Genomic DNA, 25,174 nt, shown 5'->3' with positions numbered 1-25,174 from the left:
TCAATTACGTTATAGCATAAATATAGGTATATATTTTCACCAATGTTGACATTTCAACCACGGCATCCGACTAAACGCTTAATTAAAATCAAACTCATAAACATGACCACGATCCGAGCGCACTTCGCTCATCTCGCATGTGCAACTCCAGCCCCGGGGGCACACTTGTAAGCGAACGGACGGCCGGTAAAGTTGCGTGTCTTTGCTGCGCTCACTTGTCGAGGTTGCGCTCCACCTTGAGCTTGAGGCGGCAGCTCTCCTTCAGCATGTTGCCCCCCCGCCGGCGCACGGCGTAGGAGGGGAACAGCAGGTCAGAGGAGGAGGGGGTGGAGGGGTCCGGGTGGGGGGGCCCCCCGCCGGGCCCCTCGCCGGGCTTGGGGGGCTGGGGGGGCGGGGTGGGGAGGCGCTCCGCCGCGAACACGTCCAGCTCCTGGAGGTCCAGCGCCAGGCAGTCCAGCAGACACACGTGGCTCTCTGGGACAAGACAGCAAACTTTATTCATACAGCTCTCTGGGACAATACAGCAAACTTTATTCATACAGCTCTCTGGGACAATACACCAAACTTTATTTATACAGCTCTCTGGGACAATACAGCAAACTTTATTTATACAGCTCTCTGGGACAATACACCAAACTTTATTTATACAGCGCTATCAGGCAAACTAACTTTTTATACAGCGCCATCAGGCAGACTAACTTTATTTATACAGCACTTTTCAGGCAAACTAACTATCGGTATAGTGCCTTCCACACACTCAAACTTTCATCATGCAGCGCGGGAGAGAGGCCTTACCTGGGCTGGTCCATCCGAGTCCGTCTGGGGCAGTGGTGGCTCCACAGGGGGGGGGGCGGCCCAGGGTGAACCCTGAGGGGGAGGTGATGGAGGCGGAGGGCGTGGGGGTGGGGGTGGGGATGGTGGAGGGGTAGGACCAGGGCTCCCTGTCCCCCAGGTGGATGCTGCCTCCAGAGCTGGCGGTCTGGGCACACTGCACGTTCTCCTGCAGGCCGCGAGGGGAGGAGTTAGAGAGCCAGCACAGGAACACCACGATGAGCCTCAGCCAATGAGAGTCAGCGCTTATCATCAGCTGATGTGCTTTTTGTTTGCTTTTTAACGGATCATTGGGTTATAAAGATCACTCCACACTTGTTCTGCACATCCTAACTTGTGTAATCACAACAACACTATGAAAGCCCATTTTATGAATGCGATAAAAAGTGAGTTTGTATTTTTCCTTTTTGTTTTACAGTCAAATCTACACACTTATGGCATGTCATATGTTGTAAATAAATGGGCAAGTCACGTTGGAAACACTCTAATTAGAAAATATATACTAATATAGAAAAAAGTGCTAGATTTGGAAATTGGGATTTATACACACATTTTTCGGTTGTATAGTTATATCCCTGATGAAGCTATACATCTTAAAAATGTTTTATGCACACATGCAAATTTGAGTTAAGAGGTTCACAGAGGGATAGACGAAAGCAAACGCACACAGCTTCAAACAGGGGCTGCACAATAGTTCATCACAGCTTGAGTACAGCTATTGCCGTAGCGCTTTGTCCTGCCACACTACAGGGTATTGCCGTAATACTCAGTATTGTGATACAGCTGACACTGATGAGCTATTGACAGTCCTTCTGTATGTTAGAAAACCAACACGGGCCCTGTACCTTGTAGTGAGACGGGTCCTTGTAAGAATGAGCATGTAATATCAAGTTCTTCAAGATGGGATAACAAAAAGGATGGATTTAACTAATATTGTACTGTATTGTATGCCTTTCTCAATAGAAAAAGGTCAATCAACTCGAAACTACTAGACATGTTATACTCAAAAACACATTGCAACACATCCATGCTGGAACCAAATGTTAGTCAGAGTCGTGTATATTTTCAGTTATAGATATGGAGTGTGTGTGTGTGTGTGTGAGTGTGTGTTCGAATACAACAACAACAACAACAACAACAGCAGCCATTTGCAAGTCGGTGAGTCCACATGGTCAAAGGTCATCATCACATCAGTCGGTTACCGCATGCAGCTGAGGACGAGGAGGAGGAAGCACACGCGTGCACATGTGCGTGCGTGTGCGCGCCGGTGCGGCCGGTGACTCACCAGAGTTGGGAAAAAGGTGTGTGCCATGGTAAGTTTCTCTACCTTGTCTCGCAGGGAGAAGGTACCGTGCGCGCCCACCGGCAGGAAGGAGTTGCGCACGCGCAGCTGGCCCAGGTTGGCCACGATGAGGCGCGGCGAGCTGGAGCTCTCTGGGATCAACACCACCGGCGCCCCCGCCTGGATGTCCAGCAGGACCCGGGACGCCCGCTGGGGGTGCTCCCGGACCTGGGGGAGGGGGGAGAGGGGAGGGGAGGGAGGGAAGGGAAGGGAGGGAGAGGGAGAGGGAAGGAGGGGGGGAGAGGGGAGGGAAGGAAGGGAAGGAAGGGAGGGGGGAAGGTAGGGAGAGGGAGAGGGGAGGGAAGGAGGGGGGGAGAGGGGAGGAGGGGGGCGGGGAAAGGGGAGTGGAGGGAAGGAAGGGAGGGGGAGGGGAGGGAGAGGGGGGGGAAGGAAGGGGGGAGGGGGGAGGAGGGGGGCGGGGAAAGGGGAGGGGAGGGAGGGAATGGAGGGGGAGGGAGGGAGAGGGGAGGAACGGAGGGGGGAGAGGGAAGTGAAGGGGGAGAGGGGAGGAGGGGGAGGGAGGGAATGGAAGGGGAGGGAGGGAGGGAGGGAGGGAGAGGGGAGGGAAGGGGAAGAGGGGGGGGGGTAGCGGAGAGAGGGAGAGAGAGAAGGGCAGCGGGACCGTCGGAGGGAAGAAGAAGAGAGAGAGAGGAGCGAGAGGGAGGGAGGGAGGGAGGGAGGGAGGCAGGGAGGGAGGGAGGAAAGGGAGAGGGAGTTGGATTTCAAACCTTAACTCCATGGGCTATAGCTGTAGCATGAGCTATAGGCGTAGCATGGGCTATGGCTACAGCATGGTCTCTAGGCCCGCAGGGCGTGGTACTTACGGCCTGGCCCTCGATGGCGGCCCTCTGCCTGCCCAGGACGTCCTGCAGCTGGGTGAAGTGCTGGATGAAGGCCACCACCTCGGACTGGAAGCGCTGCGTGTGCACGTACTGCACGGAGGCCATCTGCAGCGCCACCTTCACGTCACACTCCCGCTGCATGTGGGGGTCCGGTCTGCCATATCTGGACGGGGTGAGGAGCAGCAGGAGACGGCCTTTAGGAGAGTGAACGTGATGGTGGGAAGCGGTGGTTCTCAAGGCTGCCCCTGGTTTAGCACGAGGGGGCATTCCAGTCAACGCCCACTTAAAAGATAGCCTGGCTAACGCCAGACCTCATCTCAATCTACATTGAGATGAGGTCTGGGAACCACACATTCATTTTTCTCGTATTTGAGGCGTGGTTTACGATTGCCCGGAGCCGTTTATTGGGCGCTACGAATGTCTATCATATGAGTCTGTACGTAAGCTCATAGCCAATCAAAGCCTGTTGGTAGCAGGGCAAATACATTCTTCTTGGTAATGAAAGAGTTCAATGCCGAAAGTTGCTATTTTTTCAAAATAAACTTGCGTACTAAACTACTCAGAACATTATCTAAGGCTGCATCTTAAGGTAACGCGTCAGCTGCCATTTTGGATCCGTAAACTACAATCTTCGGTGTCTCGCTTAGACGTCGTCATCGTCTTGCCGTCCCTCCCCGTTCTGTGATTGGTTCCCTATCTCAGGCCGAAAATCGGATCCGTGGAATCCAGGCTGCCTGGCAGCGCGAAATGAAAATCGCGCGCAAGGCAGCATGGGTATACCCAGGCTATTTACAAGATACACCGTTCATACTTTTGGATGTTGAACACCAAGGCCTCTCCTCCCCGGGTGGTGAAGCGCTCCCGGTAGAGGTCGCCGTGGGGGGTGAGGTCGCTCAGAGACAGGCTTCCCAGACTGCCTTGCAGCGACAGGTCACCGTCTGAAACGTAAGACACAGCGTGGTCATAAGATGACCCTTTGTCGACAGCAGTTTCATTTCATTCATCATTTCAAGTCCCATTAACAGCATCAAATGACAGAACGGAAGTATAAATGGTGGTCGGCATGGCGACAATAACAATGTGATTGTAGCTTTCAGTTTGGTTTGGTTGGTTATGTGTCAGACATTTTTGTAGGCATATCGGAGAGTCTTTGTAGTTCTGTACAAACCCAGCATTTCAAGGTGAGTGGACAGTTTGGAGACGCTAGCTTTCGCCAGCTCGTTGGTCTTCTTGTTCAGGACCAGAGAGAGCGAATGAACCTAACAACAACAACAACAACAACAACACAATCGTGAATAAGAAAGCCTGACCACATGAGTCTGAATAAACCTTTACATCAGTAATATCCTTGGTCTAACAACACTCCATATCTTTATCATGTACATGGTTGACACTTAAAATCAACAAACCTCCATTTTTAACAGTCCTTTCACACATCAGAGCCCGGTTCTCCTACCTTCAGATCCAGCTTGGTGTTGACCGGCTCCGCCTCCTCCTCCTCCTCCTCCTCCAGCTCCTCCATCTCCTCAAACCGGGGGCCCAGGCCCATCGGGTCGCTGAAGGGCTGCCCAGCCGCGGGCTGGGGCGAGGCGGCAGGCGCCTTCAGCCCGTGGCTGTTGGCCGTGGAGCCCACGCCGAAGAAGTCCAGGATGACCACCCAGGTCTGCAGCGTGATCAGCACGTCCAGGCAGTTGAAGTCGATGTCCACGCTGCGGCTGAGCGCGCCGTAGCGCGTCCTGAACTCGGGGTGCAGCCGGTCCACCAGCAGCATGTTGATGTGCACCAGGGAGTCGTCGAAGCCGGGCGGCGGGTGGGGCGAGGAGCCGGCGTCGGAGGAGGCGGAGTCGGAGTCGGAGGAGGGCGAGGGCGAGCGCTGGGTGGGGGAGGGCGGCGGCGTGCTGGGGTAGGCCGGCCGGCGGTCCTCGGGCCTGGCGCTGCTGGGGTGCCGCTGGTAGAGCTGGAAGACGTTCTGCGCCTCCTCCATGTGCGCGGGCAGGGAGCGCGGCATGGCCGGGTACAGGGCATTGGAGGCCGCCGGGCAGCTCTGGGACATGTACTCCTTGGGGCAGAAGGTGGAGGCCTTGGGGGCGCCGCGCGACACCATCAGGTGCTTGTGCTTGGACTCGGGGTTGGGCTCCAGGAGGTCCTCCATCAGCAGCGAGCGCAGGGCCAGCTGGATGGCCAGCGCCTGCGGGTGGTCCTTGGTGAAGTCCCCCTCCAGGTCCTGGAAGCGCAGGCACACCAGGCCCTGGGAGCCCTGGCTGAGGTCGGCCGTGAGCTGCACCTGGAGCTCCTCCACGCGGAAGGTGGCCCGCACCTGGGTGAAGGAGGGCGCCTGCAGGCCGGCGCCACCGCGGCCGCCGCGCTGCAGGGGCGAGGGCGACGACAGGGAGCGGTACGAGAGGTTGCCGTGCAGGGGGGGGGGGTCCCGGGCGAACAGGCCGCCCTGGGGGTCGGGGAAGCGGGGGGGCTTGGTGGAGGAGGGGGTGGGGGGCGGCGGGACGGGGGGCTCGCTGGGGCTGGAGCGCGGCTCCTCGATCAGGGACAGGTTGTCCAGGGTCTGCAGGACCTGTTCGTACACGGGCTTACACAGGAACACCTGGGGGCAGACAGAGTTAAAGATCCATGAGTCCCTGTAGAGAATTTGTTAACATACAGAACAGGTCGAGAGCAGGCTTTTTACAGTTTGGCTACTTTTGCTTTCCTGTTAGACAAGTTAAATCCTTCTCTCAAACCAAAGGCTTATTTTTGTGTGAAGTAGAATTAAAGGGTAAGTCAACCCCCAAATCACCTTTTTTCAGTGGAAAACAATTGTGCTTGGGCCTCTGTGTGACTTCTTTTGCTATTTCTTTACTCCAATATATAAGGTTGTGGAACGGGAGAAGCCCTCGGTAGAATGTGAGGGGTCTGCTACTTCCGGCTCTAAAGACTTTTCCAGAGCGGTAGTTCCTTCATGCGTGTGTGTGTGTGCTTGCGTAGGGCTGTACCTGAACTGGGTTGACGAACTTGCCCTCCACCCGCAGCAGGCCCGAGCTCTGGTAAGGTTCGTCCAGGTCCAGGTAGGTGAACTGGGAGGCCTCGTTGACCGGGACCTTCTCCAGGGTGAACTGGATGGTGGTGTCCTTCAGGATGTGGAAGGCTGTCGAAACAACAACAACAACAAACAAGTCAACAAAACTGCGATGAGAATGTATTTGATCTGATATTACATTTTCTGACATATTCTATTTTTATCCTAAATAATGGCTTACACTTGCACTATGATGATAATGCTTGTCAATTTTTACTTCTCAAATTAAGTAACTTTTAAATGCAGTATTGCATAAAGTTAAGAACGGAAGCACAGAGGTTGCCAGAACTAAATAGATACAAAGTTGTTTTGTTTTAGGCATGCATCTCACAGTACGGCTCAAAGCATCCATAACACTGCTCTAGGGTTGTCCTAAGCACCACCGCGCTCGGCCCACCTTTCCCCCGGCTCAGCGACTCAAAGAAGTTGTGGCGCGTGAACTGGGGCTCCTCCACGCCGGCCGCGTGCGACGGCGACGAACACGAGCCCGCCGGTCGCCTCATCACCAGCTGGCTCATGCTGAGCGAGTAGAGCCGGATGTCCTTCACCATCACCTGCAGCTTGTCCCCCTCCGAGTCCTGCCCCGTCACAAAGTTCCGGAGGATGATGCTGCCCAGGTGGCCCACCAGCAGCTCGGGGTGGCCCGGTTTGCGCGGGATCGACACCACCGGCGACTCGATGCTGATGTCCAGCGTGAGCTTCACCAGCAGCGTGTCCAGCGGCGAGCGCGCCTCCGCCTCCGCCGCCGCCTCCGCCGCCGCCGCCGCCGCGTCCTCCTTCTCCTCGTAGGCGTACGCCCAGCTCTGGCTCTGGGTGCGGCTGCGCTTCAGCGGCGTCTCGAACAGCGACACCATGCCGCTGTACTCGGCCGTCTTGGTGGCGAGCACCGTGGACACCTTGGTGGCGGCGCTCTTCAGCATGGAGCGGAAGTTGTCCTCCACCTCGTTGGCCGACAGCGTCAGCTCCTTCAGGAACTTGGCCGAGTGGTTGTAGTGCAGCGACGCCATGTGCAGCTGCAGGGAGCACTCGCCCTGCGACCGCTCCGTCAGGTGGAAGTTCAGCGCCTCCGACGAGGTGCCCTCGGGGTCGGCGAAGAAGATGGCCTCGCCGGGCGTGGAGGTGACGTCCGCCACGTTGCCGATGCTGACCACGAACTGGTTGCGGCCGCCCTCCTGGGTGAGGTCCACCAGCTGCATGGAGCCCAGCGAGCCGTTGACCTCCAGCCGGCCGCCCATGGAGAAGTTCACCTTGGTGCCGGTGATGCTGGCCGTGGCGATCTTCAGCCCCTTCTTCTCGGGGCCCAGCGCGCCGCTGCCGGGGCCGCCGGTGGAGACCGTGCGCAGCAGCAGCAGGTTGAGCCGGTTGATCTCCACCGTGACCTCCTTGTTCCGGTCGTAGGTGGACTGGTAGGTGCCGTCCTTGCCGTCCGCCGGCGGCGTCGGCTGCTGGGACGACGCCGACGCCGCCGCCGCCGCGCTCCAGCCGCTCTCCTCCTTGGGGAAGGACTTCTGGAGGAACTTGAGGAGCTCCACGATGGTCTCGGGGTTGACGATGATGTCCAGGTTGTTCACCTGCATGCTGGTCACCTGCAGAGAGCTGTCCAGGTTCATGGACGGGCAGTCCGAGCTGACGAACTGGTACTCCAGCTTGATGAGCGCCTCCTCGTCCTTGATGAAGGAGCTGAACGGCGAGACGCGCTCCGCGGGGCCCCCCGTCGCCGGCTCCCGCCGCGGGCGCTCCGCCGGCGCCGGGGACGAGGGCTGGCTCTCCATGAGGCTCCCCGTGGGGATGTCGAAGGTCAGGTGCTTGTGGGAGGCCACCAGCAGGTCAAAGTCCGAGCCGAAGGTCTGCAGCGTGTCCACCAGCAGCAGGCCGTGCACCGTGAGCGCCACCTCCGCGTCGTACGGCCGCTTGACGAAGTGCGCGTTGGTGCCGAACACCTTGAGCACCGAGATGTAGCGGCCGTCGCTCTCCACGCCCAGCTGCATGTAGTTGATGTTGAACTCGGCGAGGAGGAGGCGCGACTCCACCAACACCTCCCGCGTGTGCTGCTCCAGCGTGATCACGCTCTGGGTCAGGTTGCGGGCCGAGCCCTGGAGCTTCCACGAGCTGTCCTCCCGTTGGAAGATCTTCTCGTGGCGCAGGTGCAGGGGGTCCGGCGACCGGCCCGCCCGGCCCTTGTCCTGGCCCTTGTCCGCCCTGCCGTCCCCGGGGCTGGTCAGCCGGGCCAGGCAGCTCCTGAGGGCCGTCATCTTCTCCAGGTTGACGTGGACCTTCAGGTCGGGCAGCGTGCCCGTCAGCACCGCCCCGGGCAGCTGGGGGTCCGAGGTGTAGCGGAGCCGCTGCTCCAGCTGCAGCAGCACGTTGAACTTCTCCACCACGTGCGTGGGGCCCACCTCGCTCTCCTGCACGTGCTTCCAGTTGTCCTTGAAGTGGCCCACCATGATCTGCAGGTCCTTGAAGGACAGGGAGTAGCGCTCGTAGAGCTTGCGGCTGTAGGCCTGGGCGCTGCTCTCGGACGACTTGAAGCCGAGGACGTCGGGGCTCTTGAGGGGCTCCTTCGGGGGGACGTCCAGCTCGGGGGGCGGCGAGTCCGGGGGGGTGGTGAGCGGGGTCCCGTACTCGTCGTCGCTCAGGTCTTCCTCCCCTTCAGGCTGAGTGGCTTTGAAGCTGGTCTTGGAGTCGAGCTCTGCAAAAAACACAGTGGATGGAAAGGGGTAGGAGTCAGTCAAAGCTAAGGCTGAGAATATGAAATAAGAATGAATCTGCCATCGCTGGCGGAACCTGTTCATTAGAGGAAGACAGATCGGAAGAGGGGTACCCAGTTAGGTAAAGGGGTGAACTTGAACTTGAAAAAAGGATCCAGGGTTGTAGAGGATGTTACCTTGGGAGTTGGTGAGGAGGATTCGGCCCAAATCAACCACGACCAGCATGGGGTCTTCGGATTGGAAGTCGTCAGGGAAAATGACCTGGGGTGCGCAGATGTCCAACTTCATGGTCCACCGCTTGCTGTTCTCCTACAAAAACAAGCAATTTGGACAACTCAAAGTTTATTAGACTCTAAACACTTATTCCACTTCCACTTCCGATAAGTGACTTATAGGGATTTCAGATACAGGTCATTAAATAGGTTAGAGGCAGGGTTTGGATCATTTGTTCAAGGTAGGCTGTGGAAATTGGTGTTCAAACCCACTACCTTTCACTGGGAGTCCAACTCAGTCCCCATGCTCCCCTTATCCCTGGTCCCCTTACTGAACCTAGTCTTTGACCGTTTGAGACTTACGATGAACTCTCCTACGAGCAGCTGGTCTATGGTCTGTCGGATCTCAGCTTTGGTCTGCATCTTCAGCTTGTTGTACTGCCTCCTGGCTGCCTCCGCCACCCTCAGCTCCAACTCAGACTGGTAGCCAAAGCCTGGGACGGAAGAAGGGCATACATGGTTCAATAATACCCGACATGTTGAAGAACAGGTTTGAAGACATGCATTAAAGGGCCGGTCTACCTTCCCATAAGGTGTGATGTTAAGCTATAGGTTGATCTATCCATTATATCATAGATCTGCGTGGACACACACATATACTATTTTTTACCAATGTTGATTTTTAACATCATACCTGGTGGTGAAATATGGGGCACTTTAAAGCAAGAATTTATTACTCTTTAATTCATTATTGGCTTTTTCGAAAAGTGACCAAAAGTAAAACATATTATTCTACGGCAATTTGTGGATATTGTTTCTAGTAAATCGTAAAAAATGTTTTGAACCATGTTAACGTTGGATCTGTAGCACATTGATGGGGAACGTTTAAAAGTCAGAGGTATCCCGTTATTGAAAAATATTGCAAACACTTGACTTGGACCACTTCAACAACACTGCGGTATAATCTGAGATCCACTGAGACAATCTAAGATCATCTGAGGTAACCTGAGCTAATCTGATGTAATGTGAGGGAACTCACCTGAGGTGTGGACCCTCCCCTTGTAGAAGAACTCGGTGACCTTCTTGATGGCCTGGGGGTTGTAGATGATGTTCAGCGGGCTGGTGTTCACCTCCAGCCTCCTCTCGAACTTGCACCTCACCGGGTTGCGTTCGTACGTCATCTCAAAGACAGGGGGCGCTGTGGTCTCCGTGGTGCTCCCTGTCAGATGGCGAGAGGGTATCTGTGGTTACACTGGGGAACGGGCTGGGAGCCAGGGTCCTTTCCACGGCGGTCTGTCACAACACTATCGTTCAGCATTAGGCTCACTTGGGAGGGCCGAGACCTCAGGCAATCTGTCAAGTTTGAATTTCAAAATTGATTTGAAAGGGATTTTGGTTGCAGTAAATAACGGGATAGAGAATGTTACAACCTTACAACCGTATGTGTTCAACCTGCAAGATATACATTTTTTCAAACTTTTCAGTGTCAAAACTAACCAGGGAAATAAGACCTACATTTTCTATACCTACCGAAAATGGGATATTTTACAGAAAATTCCACGGAGCAATATGACCCACCTGAGATGTTGCTGCCCTGCCCAAAGGGTTGGCTACTAACCACGGCCACGCTGTCCTACAGAACGACACCGGGACAACAGATAAACATTTCACCATAAGTATACCTTTAAAAAAAAGACAGTAACAGCAGGGAGCACCGGAAAGGATGAAAACACAATGTGTGTTTGTGAGGAAAGCGGGAAGCAACGCACGGTCTTGGGGGAGACGAGGACGGGGAAGATGGTTCCCTGGGTGGTGAGGTCCCTGAGGAAGAGCCCGCCCAGCTTCACCGACAGCAGGGAGGACTCGGAGCGGGGCAGGGACTCCACCATCACCTTCACACCTGCAGGAGACACGCGGTTGGCCCCTCAGGTATGAAGACATGGGGCAGGACATGCGTACAGCTGGGGCTTGGTTTTTAGACGACGGTTAGAAAAATAACAACTGAATTCAAAAAGTGTTAGGATATATGATATAATAATGATGCAGAATAAGCTACAAAAGACCATATAAGTATTTGACATTATTGGCAAATTATGTTATTTTATAACATAGATGATGTTAACAGTATCAGATAACTCAAGCCGAATGACATAACACAGCATAACGTAGCATAACCCTATAAAAACTGTCATGAACCAGCTTGATGACACATCATAACATAGCATAACCCTATAAAAACTGTTATGAACCAGCTTGATGACACATCATAACCCTATAAAAATGTGTATGAACCAGCTTGATGACACATCATATCATAGCATAACCCTGTAAAAACTGTTATGAATCAGCTTGAATGCACATCATAACATAGCATAACACTATAAAAACTGTTATGAACCAGCTTGATGACACATCATAACACTATAAAAACTGTTATGAACCAGCTTGATGACACATCATAACATTGCATAACACTATAAAAACTGTAGCCTGTCCCAGAGAACTCCAGCTGGATGGTATAGCATAGCATAGCATAGCATAGCATAGCATAGCAAAGCAACAATATATAGGCCGTGGGCGGTACCAGAGAACTCCAGCTGGATGACCCCGCTCTCGTTGGCCCGGTCCCCGCGGGGGTCCTGCTGGAACAGGGTGACCGCCCCCTTCTCCAGCAGGAACTCCAGCCGGGCGAACAGGTGGTCCCGGCGGGTGAAGGTGTTCAGGGACTGGGAGTGCTCCAGGGGGTCGAACAGGTCCTCCGTGTCCGCGGCTACGGGCGGGGACAGGGGAGACGGGTAGACAGGGAGACAGACAGAGAGAGAGACAGAGAGACGGACAGAGAGACACAGAGACAGACAGACAGAGAGACACAGAGACAGACAGAGGGAGGGAGAGAGGGAGAGAGAGGAATAGAGGGAGATAGACACAGAGACAGGCAGATAGACAGACAGAGAGACAGACAGAGGGACACAGAGACAGAAAGAGGAAGGGAGGGAGAGAGGGAGAGAGAGGAATAGAGGGGGAGAGACACAGACAGACAGACAGACAGACAGAGAGACAGACAGATAGAGAGACAGACAGAGGGAGGGAGAGAGAGAGAGACACAGACAGACAGACAGACAGACAGACAGACAGACAGACAGACAGACAGACAGACAGACAGACAGACAGACATAGAGAGGAATAGAGGGAGAGAGACACAGAGACAGGCAGATAGACAGACAGACAGGGAGACGGACAGACAGACAGACAGAGAGGAAGGGAGTGAGAGAGAGAGTAATAGAAGGGGAGAGACATAGAGGCAGACAGAGAGACAGATAGAGAGAGGAAGGGAGGGAGAGAGAGAGAGGAATAAAGGGGGAGACACAGAGACAGAAAGAGAGACAGACATCCAGCGAGAGAGACAAGCGGGGGAGTAAGAGAGACATAAAAAGAGAAGGGAGGGAGAGAGAGAGAGAGTCAGACAGAGAGGCTGGTACTCTGTGAGTCACAGTGGACAGAGAGGCTAACATCACAAGCAAAGGGAAGGCAGGCCGGCCTCCTGCGCTACAGGTACTGAAGCGGGGCCCCCTCACCCAGTATGTCCCAGGTCTCCGGGCCCGGGAGGAGCTCCTCGGCCCCGGCCTCCAGGTCCTGGGTCTCTCCGTACCAGCCCCCCCAGCCGGGGAACCAGGACTGCAGGTACTGGACCATCCCGGAGCTCCCGCTCTTGGGGATGGGGCCGGGGGGGCAGTCGGGCTGCACCTCGCTGACGGGCTCGCGCACGCTCTGGTTGGGGGGGGGGGAGAGAGGCGGACGGGGGTCAGGGTGCAACAAAATAAAAGCCCTCAGAGACAACACATTTATGTGTACGGATAATGAACACGCAAACCCATTGAGATAATAAGATGATAATATGGTGATAATATTAGAAGGTAAAAAAAAGGATAACTATGCTAATCTACATTTTAAAGAGCAAGGCAAACTCTAAATTTGTAATTATTTGTCAGAAACGTATGCTAAATTCCTAGTCATTTAGCAGACTTACAGTTAATTTAATTTAAGCTCAATGCTAATGCTGACGTTAATGACGGTGCTAACGATTATCCTGCTAATTCCAATAATGCTAATGGTGATTGATCCTGATCCAGGCTTGCCTCTGCGATCTCGTCCTGCTTGCGGAAGCGGTCGTGGACGATCTCCCGGAGGCTCTGCAGCTCCTCCAGGGTCTGCTCGTCCTCCACCCGCTCCAGCTCCATCTGGAGGACACGAGGACACAAGGACACAAGGTCACAAGGACACGAGGTCACGAGGACACAAGGACACAAGGTCCTGAGGACACAAGGACACGAAGACACATGGACACATGGACATGAGGACAGGAGGACACATGGACACATGGACACATGGACACGAGGACACGAGGACACGAGGACACACGGTCAGACGCAGGGATCTGGGCTGAGCAGAGGCTAGGCCTGCTCAATACAAGAAAAATATATCATAATCATTTCTCTCCAAATAAACACGTAACTGAGAACTTTGAAATTTCCCTTTAAAAAAAATGCACAAAATGTTCAAATTTTCAGATCGAAAATAACGTACAAAGACGTATCCCGCTGTTCCGCAATTTCTATAAGACACTAAATTAATAAAATAAATGTACTTAGAAAATATATACATAATTTCAACCCGTTATTTGATTGTTTGATGCAAAAAAAGAAATTGCAATCTAAATTTGATTAATCGCACAGCCCTAGCAGACGCTCTATTGAGTTAGACACGGGACAGATAGAGATCTGGCCCGAGTATACGGTCTGTTAAAACACACTTCTTCCAATGACGTCAGCCCCAGACGCTATTTTGACAATTTAACATAAGGGCATGGCTCAATTTGCATCATGAATGGAGAGATGTAAAAGTCATGAAATAGTATTTTTAAATCATAGATAGAATTAAGGCGAGGCCGTCGGGTTCAACTCCTCACAGTAATTATAGTGTCGGAGGAAAGGAAGGTGGGGATACAGTCCGGGTTTTACAACTTTCATGGTAGAAAGCAGACTTTTAATTAGCCGTTTTTATACAATTAGCCTCTGCTCTCTAAAGCGTGACACACCCTCATCATTCAGATCAAGTGGTGGACTATTCAGATCAGCAACTCGGACCACCTGCACTCTTTCACAGTTTGAGATAATTTCTCCCTGAGCCTTCACCAGCCTCCTAACTGCTTCCATACCTACACCCTGCATATTAGACTGTACAGCTTCTAATCTTTCTAATGAACTCTTCCCCGTTTTTTTATTATCCTATTAGTCGTATTTCAGTATATTCAGTCGCATTCTGTTGGATCTGTGCCCTCAGCTTTCAAACCGCTGCTTAATAAACCTAAAATTGAAGGGCAAATCCTGAAGAATTATAGACCAATTACAAATGGTCTTATTATGTCACTTGTATAGGCTGTCGCTGACCAATTTACCGCTTAGCAATCAGAAACCTTGGGATTGATTTTTGATTTGTCGTCTGATTCAAGTGTCATAAGAAGGCCATTACCAAGACACCATTTTCGTATCCTTGTGATATTGCTCAAATCCAACCTACTCAATCATTGCGTGATGCTGAAACTGTAATGCATTCATTTGTATTTTACAGACTTGTCAACGGCAATGCCCCTCTCTCTGTTCTTATTAGTATTGCGGTTGTAAGTCTCCAGCTTTTCCAGAATGCTGCTGCCAGAATCCTGACAATAACTACAAAATTCACACCCTGGCCTCTCTTCACCGGCTACCCGGGCAGGCCAGAGCTGATTTTAAGGTTCCTCTTTGAACTCATAAGGCCTTCTGTTATGAGCTTTCTGAGCTCAGGACACCATATATGGTGGCCCTCCCTGTTCCCTCGACACTGGTCCCTTTGTCCCCTCCCGTCAACAAAGAAAGGGTTGGCTTCAGAGAATTTGCCTAGCGTGCGCCTCATCCCTGCACTAGCCTTCCACTACATCTACCTTAAAACCAAGAACTCGGGTCGATCACATTTTCAAACATCCTTAACATCGATGTTAAAAAAAATATATGAATTACTTTTTTTTTAATCAAAACATACTTTAATGTTTTAATGTGGTTATTATCAATTTAATCAAAAATCGTTCACTGATGATATTAATGTGGTTGTTATATTGAAACTATATTATTAGCTTACTGTATGTTTTGTATTTATTTTAAAATTGTATATTATTTTAAAGTGCTCCGGGACCATGTTGCATGGCAATATTGCCCTTCAGATCAAAATGTATTGATTGAATCACCTCCGGTTGATGCCTGAACCAGCCAATCAGAACATTCTATACACAGGACTCTTAACATGTCCATGCTTGTCACTCAAAACGGTGATAAAATAAAGTTACGCAACAGATGCGCATCTGTCAACCAAGAGCATTCCAAACCCAGCCAAAGAACTTCCTATTTAATCAAGTTAAGAGCGAGCCAATGGTGTGCCGTGGGAGTGTTGAGCACCTCTTGGTGTAGGCTGAGCAGCGCCCCCTTGACCCTCTGGAAGTACAGGTCTGTGTAGAGCCGGGCGTCCCTGGCTCTGTGCAGGGCGAACTCCCAGCTCCTCCTGTGTCTCTGCTCGCGGATCTCATTCAGGTTGGCCTGGATGGCAAACATCCACCACTGGCGACAGCTACACACACGGCACCCGAAGGAGAGAGAGAGGGGGGGGGGGGGTAGGAGGTATTGATTATTCATGTGATTCATGATTACTGCATATAGAGTCTGGTGGTGGATGAGGTTCTGGCAGATAGTACTGCACGGTAATGCAAAGAAATCATTAATTATTTGTAACCACTTTATAATGATTGGTGGAAACCAGCAAATCCCCCAAGTAAACTATGATTACACGCAACGTATTGTCTTTCAGGGCCTAATATACTCAATCTGGATCTTGGCGAGAATGGAAGGAAAGGGAACGCGTATACCTTCCAGTGATGGGGACTTTGGGCCTCCACTTCCTGAAGAGCATTTCCCTCTCCCTGCGGTCCAGCTCTTTGAGGAAAGCCATTATCTGCTGGTACTGGATCTACAGAGACAAGAGAATCGAGTCAAACGGCAGAACGAGTAGCTTCTAGCTTGGAATGCATTTGGTAACACAGAACCCGCCTGGAGACCTGAGCAGTCTGGACACAGATCCTAACTAATTGTGATCAGCGTCCAGCTCTCATACGCAGCAAAACCTTCAGAGCAGCCGAGGGGTGAGAAACCATTCGCAAAATACACAGTGACCATAGGTAGACGATCATCAGGGACCTTCGACAGTTATGGTCCCACGTCGACGCAACGCATTGACCAAGCAGTCGCTTCAATGCAGTCCTGAACCTGTTTTGGTTCTGCGTCGGGTTTACGTTCCAGACCAATCACAGCCCTTGCTGCAGCGTCAATTGACTCCACAAATTGACTCGACTCAAGGTTACATTTTTTGGGAGTCGCACGTCCGGCCTTTGCGGTGGACGCAAAGAGGGTCCGCAGGGAGGCAACGGGGTCCCTAAACCCCCCCTTGCGCTGCGTCGACATGGAACCATAATTAGACCTCAAAGCTTCAGGCTTCCTTCGTAAACCAACGGCCCAGGGACTGACACACCCTCCAGGGTGTGTCAGTTCTCATTGACGGTGTTCGGGGTTCTCATTGACGGTGAAGCCCGTCAATGAGAACCCAACGGAGACACGGTGGAAGAGCGAGAGGATGAACGGAGGCGTGCGGGGCCCGACCTGGGACAGCCGCAGGGCCATGGGCTCCAGCTGCACCTGGCCCTCGATGCGGGCCGAGTGGCGCGACCGCAGCGCCTCCTTGGCGGCGTTCCTCCTCAGCAGCACTGACGCGCACACCGGCTCGAAGATGTACTGGTGCTGCCGGCTCCGCATGCACTCCGTCATGGCGTCCTGCTCGGACCGGAGGATCAGAGGGAAAACGTTGCTCCGGGGTTCAAGTAAAACAAAACAAAAAGTAACTCAGGCCCAATCCCATTTCTACCCCTTACCCCCTTCAAAACAAGGGGGAGGGGTAAGGGGAAGGGGTAAGGGGTAGAAATGGAATTGGGCCTAGAACCTCAGTTTAGTCACTTTTTTTCCCGAGTTTAGGTTGTTTTTTGAGAATCCGTCGCACCAGAGCTTGCAGTATAATAATATGGGAGAGAAAACCAAGGCCATGATGACCTTAAAGCTCTGTTGACTCTGTGGAGTGAGTGTGTGCGTGTGTGTGTGTGTGTGTCTGTCTCTGTGTCTGTGTTTGCTGTGATTGCACCCTGACCTGAATCTGGTTCGCCGGGAGGTTTCCCAGCATTTCACACTCAGTGTCCCAGTAGACGCTGAAGTCCTGGATCTCCAGCTGCTTCTGACGCACAAGCTTCTGGACCTGGAGGGGAAGTGGCATGGAGGGATCAGGCTTTTAGAATCACAAGATCATTTTGGCAGGGAGGCAGGATGCTCTCGAAAACGAACTCTCAGGGGAGGTTTATTTGGTTTATTTAAGCGAAACGTACGGGTTCTTTGGTAGAGTTCTGTGCCGACACATTGTTGATGCAAACGCCGAACGAAAATGGCTTCCCTGGATCGGAGAAGTCGTCCTCAAATCTCAAGTGCACCCCTTGGATGTTTAACTGCAAAGAACAACAACACAGAATGTAAAATCAATTCAGGAAGAAAGCGTTGAGAATGAATTAATGTGTAAAAGCTGCATGATTCTCTGTGATGGTTTACCTCAATGTTCTCCACTATCTTGGTGACCACAGACGCAGTGACTGAGTGCCAGTACGACTCCCCTCTCTGTTCACACTCACTCTGGAGAGGAAGAAAATCAAAACATCAGCATCCTGTCGAGAACCATCACCATTTTGTTGAGATGAACCCACAACAAGACTTTTATGACATGGAGCCACTTAGGACCTTGGAATTGGGAAACGACCTTGAGAGCTTAATTCCTCACACTAATCTTCCGTATACGATTACTAAATCACATTTTAGTTATAATCTTATTCTATTCTGTTTCAAAGTACTATATTTTATGCTCTGAAAACTTCTATACGTTATATCCACGGATGAATACGTAAAGAAATCGACCAAAACAAAGAGGTACAGAATTCCACTCTGTACTCAGTCCAAGCTCAGTTTAATCTAAGCTAGATCTCGTAGAACTTTGAAGTAGGGCGAACTGTTATTGTACCTTTATAAATTATTAAATTGCGTAGTTGTTATAAGTTTGGATGGCTCACTATTTATTTATTCTACGTTTAGACAGAAACGATTGCCGTGGTCCAAAGTCCCACCACAATCTCTAAGCTATCGAAGGCTGATTGGATCTCCGGCCGTCTCCTCACCCTCCACTTGTCCTCCAGCGCTTTGAGGAGGAGCTTCTTGCGCTCCTTCTCCTCCTCACGCTCCCGCTCCTCGTCAAACTCCTGGGGGCGGGCGGGGCCGATGACGAGGTTGAGCTGGGAGATGGAGATGACCCAGGGTTCGCTGTGGAGCCGGTAGAAGGGGATCTGCAGGGTGATCTTCCCGATGAAGCCTGGAGGGCGCAGACGTTTGGTTTGAAGACAAGACAAGCACTGCATTCCTCCCAGATAGGCATGACCATGTAGAACAGTATAACAAAAACATAATAATGTTTATAACGAAAACCATGTGAATGCTACTGAGTGAACAAAAAAAAGAAAAGCTATCTTTCTGGGTCACCAAAATAATCTAGGGCAAAGAGCTAGAGCTAGAGCAGAATGTGTGGAATACACACAAAACATAAGCAGTAAAGGACCAAATGATGGGCTTAAAATTGATTTTGGATCATTCACCATAGCCACCTCAAAACATACTTTGTTTTTCCTCATCAACCCTGGATCATGCTTGAATAGAAAACAAAACCACAGTAACAAGGACACTGCAGATATAGTTAAATACATGCCTTCCAAAGTGAATTCAAAGAATGCTCAGCCAGATTGTGTGTGAAGGGTGTTTTTCCTGATCGATAAGATAAGACGCACATTTGTACTCAGACGAGAAAATCGAGTTTAGTTAATGAATTCCTTCATTAAAGATGACTGGAAAAGCTTATGTATCTACATGCCAGAAACTATTAGTAATACTCTAAGAAACCAGAACGGTAACAGGGATCGTGAAATTTAGAGACGTTAAGCAATGAATAGGAAAAGGTGTACAAGACGTACAAAACAAAACAGGTAAAACATGCTTTGACTCCCTTCCACATGAACCTACAAAGCAGCCGTGGTGGGATCGGAATGCATATATATATATATATATATATATATATATATATATATATATATATTAAACACAGGTAGACTTTATAACATGGAACAACGGGGAGATACTGGAGGGGAAACTGGTCTGCTAGAGGGCTGGGTTGCATGTGTCCCCTCACCTGCTTTGACCTCACAGGGCAGATCAAACTCTCTGAGGGCATCCCTCCTCAGAGGCAGGTTCTCCAGCTCCACCGCACCTGGGAACACACACACACACACACACACAAATACACATACACGCACACGCACATTCAGACACACGCATACACACAAGTCAAAGCCGTCAGCTTAACGTCTGCAGTTCTAAAGCACCTTCAGAAGGAACACAGAAAGTGGGAACGCTTCATATATTCTTTCCATGATAATTATGGGAGTTGGGGCAGTGGCAGATAGTGTGGCTGTGAAGGCCTTTGAGTCAAAGTCCAGTTTATTGCAACCATAACAATGGGAATAACATTGCTTATGCCCACTGTCATGTCCACATAAAAAAGGACCTCAGTTGAGGGTACATGCATCTGCGCCTATAGTTACAGGCACTGATTTAATAAATTAACCCTATAAGATGATAGGTCAGCATTAAACACAAAGACATACAATTAAACAAGTTCTACAAATGTACGTTATAAAGGGTTTGTTGTGCTGGCTAACCGCTTGTGGTATAAAAGAGAGAGCATACCGCTTAGTCTGAGTCTGCAACCAAAATGCTTCATCAGGATTAAGGGGTATACTAAATTATATTAAATGTACTTGACTTCTTTAGCTTTTATCTGTTGTATTTGTTGTTGTTGTGTTCGTCGCTTTTGCTATGACACGCTATCACAACAATGTCTGGTCAGAACCTACAGGCTACAGCTGTAGGATTTTCCCCATTTGGGATTAATTAAATTCATCTTATAAGGCAAATGGTTATTGGGACCACATACAGACCTGATTTTCCTATTGGCATCTAAATGCTTTTCTAATTATCTCAGGAATAAAATATGACATGTGTATGCTTTTGGTTTGTGCACCATTCTGGAAGTTACATGTAGTGCATGGTGTGTATCGTTGTTGCATTCCCCAAACAGACCTATATAGAATATAATGTGCCTGGTATTGTAAATGCAATGCTCGCTCAGTTGAGCTAGCCAGGATCCCAGCAGACATAGATTCCAGCAGAGCACATGCCTCTCATTCATTACCGAGACATCTGTAATTACCTTTGAGTAGGGCGATGGAGAGCTGGTCTGTGTTCAAGTTGCTGACATATTTCCCCAGGTAGGTGTTAAGGACCCAGGCGACCAGTCCCTCGAGCATGATGAGGTTTCAGGGACGCGGGGGAAAGGGAAGGGGACTTGACGGAAAACGTTGTGGAGGAAATCTTGGACGACAGATATTCTCTCCCCTCTAAGGAACAAGAGGCCAGGGGGATGGCGGGGGGAGATAATAAGACAGCACACAATTCCAATACTTTTAGATGTATAACAAACAAGTACATTAGTAGGACAGGGTGTCTGACTCTTCTATTCAGTGAACTAGTCCAAACAAAGTCTGGCTGTTGAAGTTATTTTGGACTTTAACTTTAAGGGCTATACCTGTCAAATTAACAATATTTGGATAACAGTCTTCGACTGCCATTGCATCCCGTACTGATCTGATAAACCTTATTTCATTTCCAATAATAGCAGCTCCAATATCCCAGATCAGGGGCGGAGTTTGAACAGGTATAGTGTGAAAGTGTTATAACCGCTGTACATCTAAACAAGGACACAAGGGTAACCTGACAGTTCACGTTTGAGCCGCCACCAACAGTGTCAGTACAACCTTGATACCGGGCTTAATTCAATTAACAGTACTTAGGGTCAGTCTCACCAGAAGGACAGGCGTCGGCGCACCGCTCGATGGTCGTCAGCCCAGACTGGCTGGGGAGCCCATGTTGGCCTGTGTCGATACTCAAGTCAGTGATCTTGTCCAGTCATGACTACACAGGACAGGTGTTACAATCCGTGCGGAGGCAGTTCTATTCTATTGTTGTAGTACACAAAGGGCTCCACTCCAACTCTCGATACAAAGTAAATAAACGAGGTAGTTAATCAGCTGTCAACCACATTGGAAGCACAGACAGCGCGGGGGGAGACAGGACAAGGTTGTTGTCCTCGTTAGCTAGAGGAGCTAATGATACAAACTTCATTCACGTAACGCCGGAGCCAATGAGCCGAATGTTTTCCGATTAAATAAACCTATGGGATGTAGGCCGGCGTTGGGTTTCTACGAGAAAGCCGCCACGGGTAAGCGGGCTGGGGTTGTCTTTCCTGAGGTCTGAGTTGGAGCTAAAAGAGTAGCAGATTGGTGATGGGACAGGTTCCGGTCACGTGATAAAAACAAAGTATGGTTTCGATTCTTTTTACAGTGAACGATCGAGACCTCTAGCGGTGGGCAGGTGAAACGACGTATAGGAGTGCCAAATTTGTGTGTATTTATAAATGTGTCTCGAGTCCATATATTGATTCAACCTAATACTTTATAAATAAAAAATAATAATTAAGACCCTCAGTGTTTGTGAATGTCTGAATGTCACATCTGATGGGCAGGTATAGTCAAATAAGACAAGCATTTATTGGCATTTAGAGAATGGCTCTTCCTTACCTCCATGTAATTCATTAATTCCGTGCTTGCTTTCAAGACTGACGTGCATGTTTGTGCACATATAACCTACGTTTGGTGTCCTGATCTAAAAGGGCAATGTAGATATTATTGTGAGTGTATATCCAACCATACAGAATTGTAATCCGTGCTTACAGTTGAAAGTGGGATTTGACTAATATTCCGGTGCAAATGCACCACATTGGTGGCATTTATCTCTGAGGAATATTGGTGAGGGATGCTATGAAGTGAGAACATAATGCTCACGCACTTTAGCACTTATTTATGATATTAATAAGTTCACTGTTGGCTGAGCGATGGCCGGCTTCAGAATATAGCACAGATGTGTGTGACTAAGCACTCCAGATGTGTTGGTTCCTCTTACAAACAACCAACCCTGCACATAGATTTTACCCATTTTTTTTACCTAACCATCCATTATCCAATGATAATTTAATATGAATAAATAAGTAACTAATAGTTGAATACTTTAATTTACTTACATTTTTATTCATTTCTTAAATTGTATTATTATTATTTGGAGAATCCGAGATTGAATGATCATTTTATAGGGATGGCAGGCAGCCTGTAAAGGAAAATCTGTTTCGGGTTAAGTGCTAATCTCTATCCATGTTCCTGATAAGGCTTTGTGTTGCTATTATATCTAATCTCAAATCTCTTTAATAACCTTTCTAGCCTCCTCTGTGGTTCACACTCACACTCTTAGACACACACTCTCTCTCTCTCTCTCTCTCTCTCTCTCTCTCTCTCTCTCTCTCTCTCTCTCATCCTCTTTCTCTGTGTACAAAAGTATATTACTGTCAAGTGACAGTCACAGACTTCCTGCATTTACACTTGGAATGACACAGATTGCCGGATAGTGACATATTGCTCATAGGATTGAAACACATCATGATGAACTATGATCCATGGCGGCCCCTCCCTCCCCTCCCTCCCCTCAAAGCCTCAAGCTGGCTCCAGTAATTACAGCCTCAACACAATCAGCAGTACACGCTCGGGACATCTGGTGTGGATCCCCTGATCCTCCACTACAGCTGTAGAATACATCTCAATCCCAAGATTACACCTCCTCCTTCTCCTCCTTCTTCTCCAGAACTTGTTTTTTGATAACACTAGTCGCTGAATCATTGGCCACCGATAAACGAGGAAGCACCCAACATGGAATGTAGCCCAAAAGTGTAAACAAATAGGACAAAAAAGGTGTGTGTAAATGGGGCTCTCGCCCACTGATTTTGAATGTCGGTTTCATTTTAAGAATTTCAGATAACTCAGTCACATAGGGCTGTCATTAAAGACTACAATCGTCTTAATGAAGATCTCCAAATACATTATTACATATGTCTTTAAAATGCTTAACTTTGACCAATATGGTGAAAAAAACTGACAGAGGTTTCAAGGAAAGGTGCTTTGACGAAAGTTTATTTATGTTTTTACCTGTTCCACTGCTTTTCCCTCTGCATGTTGTTTTACATGCAAGCCCTTTCAAATCCAGGATGACAAACCCAGAAAATATAGTATGTTCAAAATGTTCAGTTTCATGATAATTCCAGCGTCAGAACAGGCCTGCCATATCTAAAATGTGCTTTCGCTCTTGCTTTAGTTCATTTGCCCATCGATGTTTGGCTCCACCCAAAGCCACTGAGTAGCCTACAGACGCATTCAATGCCTTGTTTTGAAGACAATATGATAATGCACCTGCTTCATCTGAAATTGAATTAAGAATCATTGGCAGTTGAAATCAACAGCTACTGCAGTATCCTCAAACACTCATGTTCAGATAATACAATTGCATTGTTTTGAGAATAAAGTAAAAGGTTTTATATATATATATATATATATATATATATAATATATATATATATATATATATATATATATATATGTATATATACTTTATATGTTTACATATATATATATATATATACATACTTGTATTTTTTAATACACGTATTGATATTCCAAAATGAAGGATTGCTATAATCTTACTGTACCAGCAGCTATTACCAAAACAAATCTTAAATAAGGCACTTACTCAGTTTTTGGTACTCATAATGTAAGTATTATAATTAATATGTATATTCTTCATGTGTATCTTAACATATTCACTAGTAAACAATGTTTTTTCCAAATTCCTGTGTTGGATGTTTATATAATAATAATTTAAAAGATAATAACTTATGAATCTCCTTGTTACAACCTTTGGTGTGGTTTTATTTTTTTCTTCCAAAATATATTTATTTTTGTACACTTGCCACCCCTCCTGCCAAGTATACTTGGCAGAAGAATATGAAATACATAACAACACAACCTCCGTCCTTTCATTCTGCTTGCTATAGTTCCTCTGAATGCTACATGAGAATAACCGCTCATTTGGCTTAACCATCTTAACCATCACCACCATTCCAACCAGCTTAACCAGCTTGGCCCAGCGCCCAGTGGGCTGAGCAGCCAACCGACATCGAGGAACATCATTCGATGGTTCTCCTCGTCATTACTGGAAGAGCATCTTTAAGTTTGCCTCCGATCCACTGTTAAACGTACAACATGAGACTCTCTTAATCCCCCACTGAAAATAAAGTCCAGAAGCGAGCGATTGGCTTCCAACGCCGTTGGTTTTCATGAGGCTGGGAAAGACTCGATGTAGTTCCAACGTTTACCTCCTCCGTCTTGCCTCCTGGGGCACCAACTGTCAAACCACGACCTACATAACCCTCTCATGTCCTCTCTCCCAGGGAGGAAGTGATGTCACGGCGTCCGATGCCCACTCAGAAACACCGCTGTGTAAACATACTGTCCAGACCTCAATTCTTTCTTTGTTCTTCTTCTACCTCCTCGTTGCACGTCGTCAGTCGTTTCCTTCCTCCTCGTCGCTCTTCCCGCCTTTGCTGATGCGCTGGAAGCAGTGGACGGTGGACGCCAGGAAGAAGCTGGCCAAGATGGCGGCCACCGAGACGGAGATGCCGGAGAAGATGACGATGAGGTAGTCGGCGAGGCTCAGGGTGCCACGACACTCCCGGAAGCTCTCCTCGGACAGCACGCTGAGCAGCACACGCCCTCCGTCCAGCGGGAGGGTACACTCCAGACCCTCCATACCTGGGGAGGGAGAGGAGCAGAGTTAGAGAGGTGGAGGGAGGGAGAGAGGGGGGAGGGAGGGAGAGAGGGGGGATGGAGGGGGAGGGAGGGTTAGGGAGAGAGATGGAGGGAGAGAGAGAGAGAGAGGGAGAGAGAGAGAGATTGAGGGAGAGAG

At 49.6% G+C, this 25,174-nt stretch overlaps 1 protein-coding gene and 1 pseudogene across 1 annotated transcript in view; both read right to left on the bottom strand.

Moving 5' to 3' along the window:
• Positions 1-21,648, bottom strand: part of vps13d (vacuolar protein sorting 13 homolog D) — a 57,390-nt gene extending 35,742 nt beyond the window's left edge. Inside the window, exons 1-27 of the mRNA XM_056593002.1 lie at positions 21,136-21,648; positions 20,484-20,670; positions 19,404-19,481; positions 18,346-18,536; positions 17,729-17,809; positions 17,512-17,628; positions 17,280-17,384; positions 16,742-16,912; positions 15,955-16,055; positions 15,491-15,659; positions 13,142-13,243; positions 12,581-12,773; positions 11,590-11,775; positions 10,775-10,905; positions 10,584-10,638; positions 10,045-10,224; positions 9,369-9,499; positions 8,970-9,102; positions 6,483-8,774; positions 6,003-6,154; positions 4,472-5,614; positions 4,184-4,274; positions 3,827-3,953; positions 2,998-3,178; positions 2,117-2,341; positions 901-1,000; positions 216-474 (exon numbers count right to left, since the gene is read on the bottom strand). Coding sequence (XP_056448977.1) covers positions 216-474; positions 901-1,000; positions 2,117-2,341; positions 2,998-3,178; positions 3,827-3,953; positions 4,184-4,274; positions 4,472-5,614; positions 6,003-6,154; positions 6,483-8,774; positions 8,970-9,102; positions 9,369-9,499; positions 10,045-10,224; positions 10,584-10,638; positions 10,775-10,905; positions 11,590-11,775; positions 12,581-12,773; positions 13,142-13,243; positions 15,491-15,659; positions 15,955-16,055; positions 16,742-16,912; positions 17,280-17,384; positions 17,512-17,628; positions 17,729-17,809; positions 18,346-18,536; positions 19,404-19,481; positions 20,484-20,580 — 6,791 coding nt within the window. The 5' untranslated portion in view covers positions 20,581-20,670; positions 21,136-21,648. The remainder of the gene's footprint in view (positions 1-215; positions 475-900; positions 1,001-2,116; positions 2,342-2,997; positions 3,179-3,826; positions 3,954-4,183; positions 4,275-4,471; positions 5,615-6,002; positions 6,155-6,482; positions 8,775-8,969; positions 9,103-9,368; positions 9,500-10,044; positions 10,225-10,583; positions 10,639-10,774; positions 10,906-11,589; positions 11,776-12,580; positions 12,774-13,141; positions 13,244-15,490; positions 15,660-15,954; positions 16,056-16,741; positions 16,913-17,279; positions 17,385-17,511; positions 17,629-17,728; positions 17,810-18,345; positions 18,537-19,403; positions 19,482-20,483; positions 20,671-21,135) is intronic.
• Positions 21,649-24,772: 3,124 nt separating this feature from the next.
• LOC130389718 (leucine-rich repeat-containing protein 38-like) overlaps positions 24,773-25,174 on the bottom strand; it is a 3,773-nt pseudogene continuing 3,371 nt past the window's right edge.

This window comes from Gadus chalcogrammus, chromosome 1 (assembly GCF_026213295.1).
Source record: "Gadus chalcogrammus isolate NIFS_2021 chromosome 1, NIFS_Gcha_1.0, whole genome shotgun sequence".
NCBI classification, from domain to species: Eukaryota; Metazoa; Chordata; class Actinopteri; order Gadiformes; family Gadidae; genus Gadus; species Gadus chalcogrammus.
Note: the sequence above shows the minus strand (reverse complement) of the source record. Positions and strands in the feature narration are given on the sequence as shown.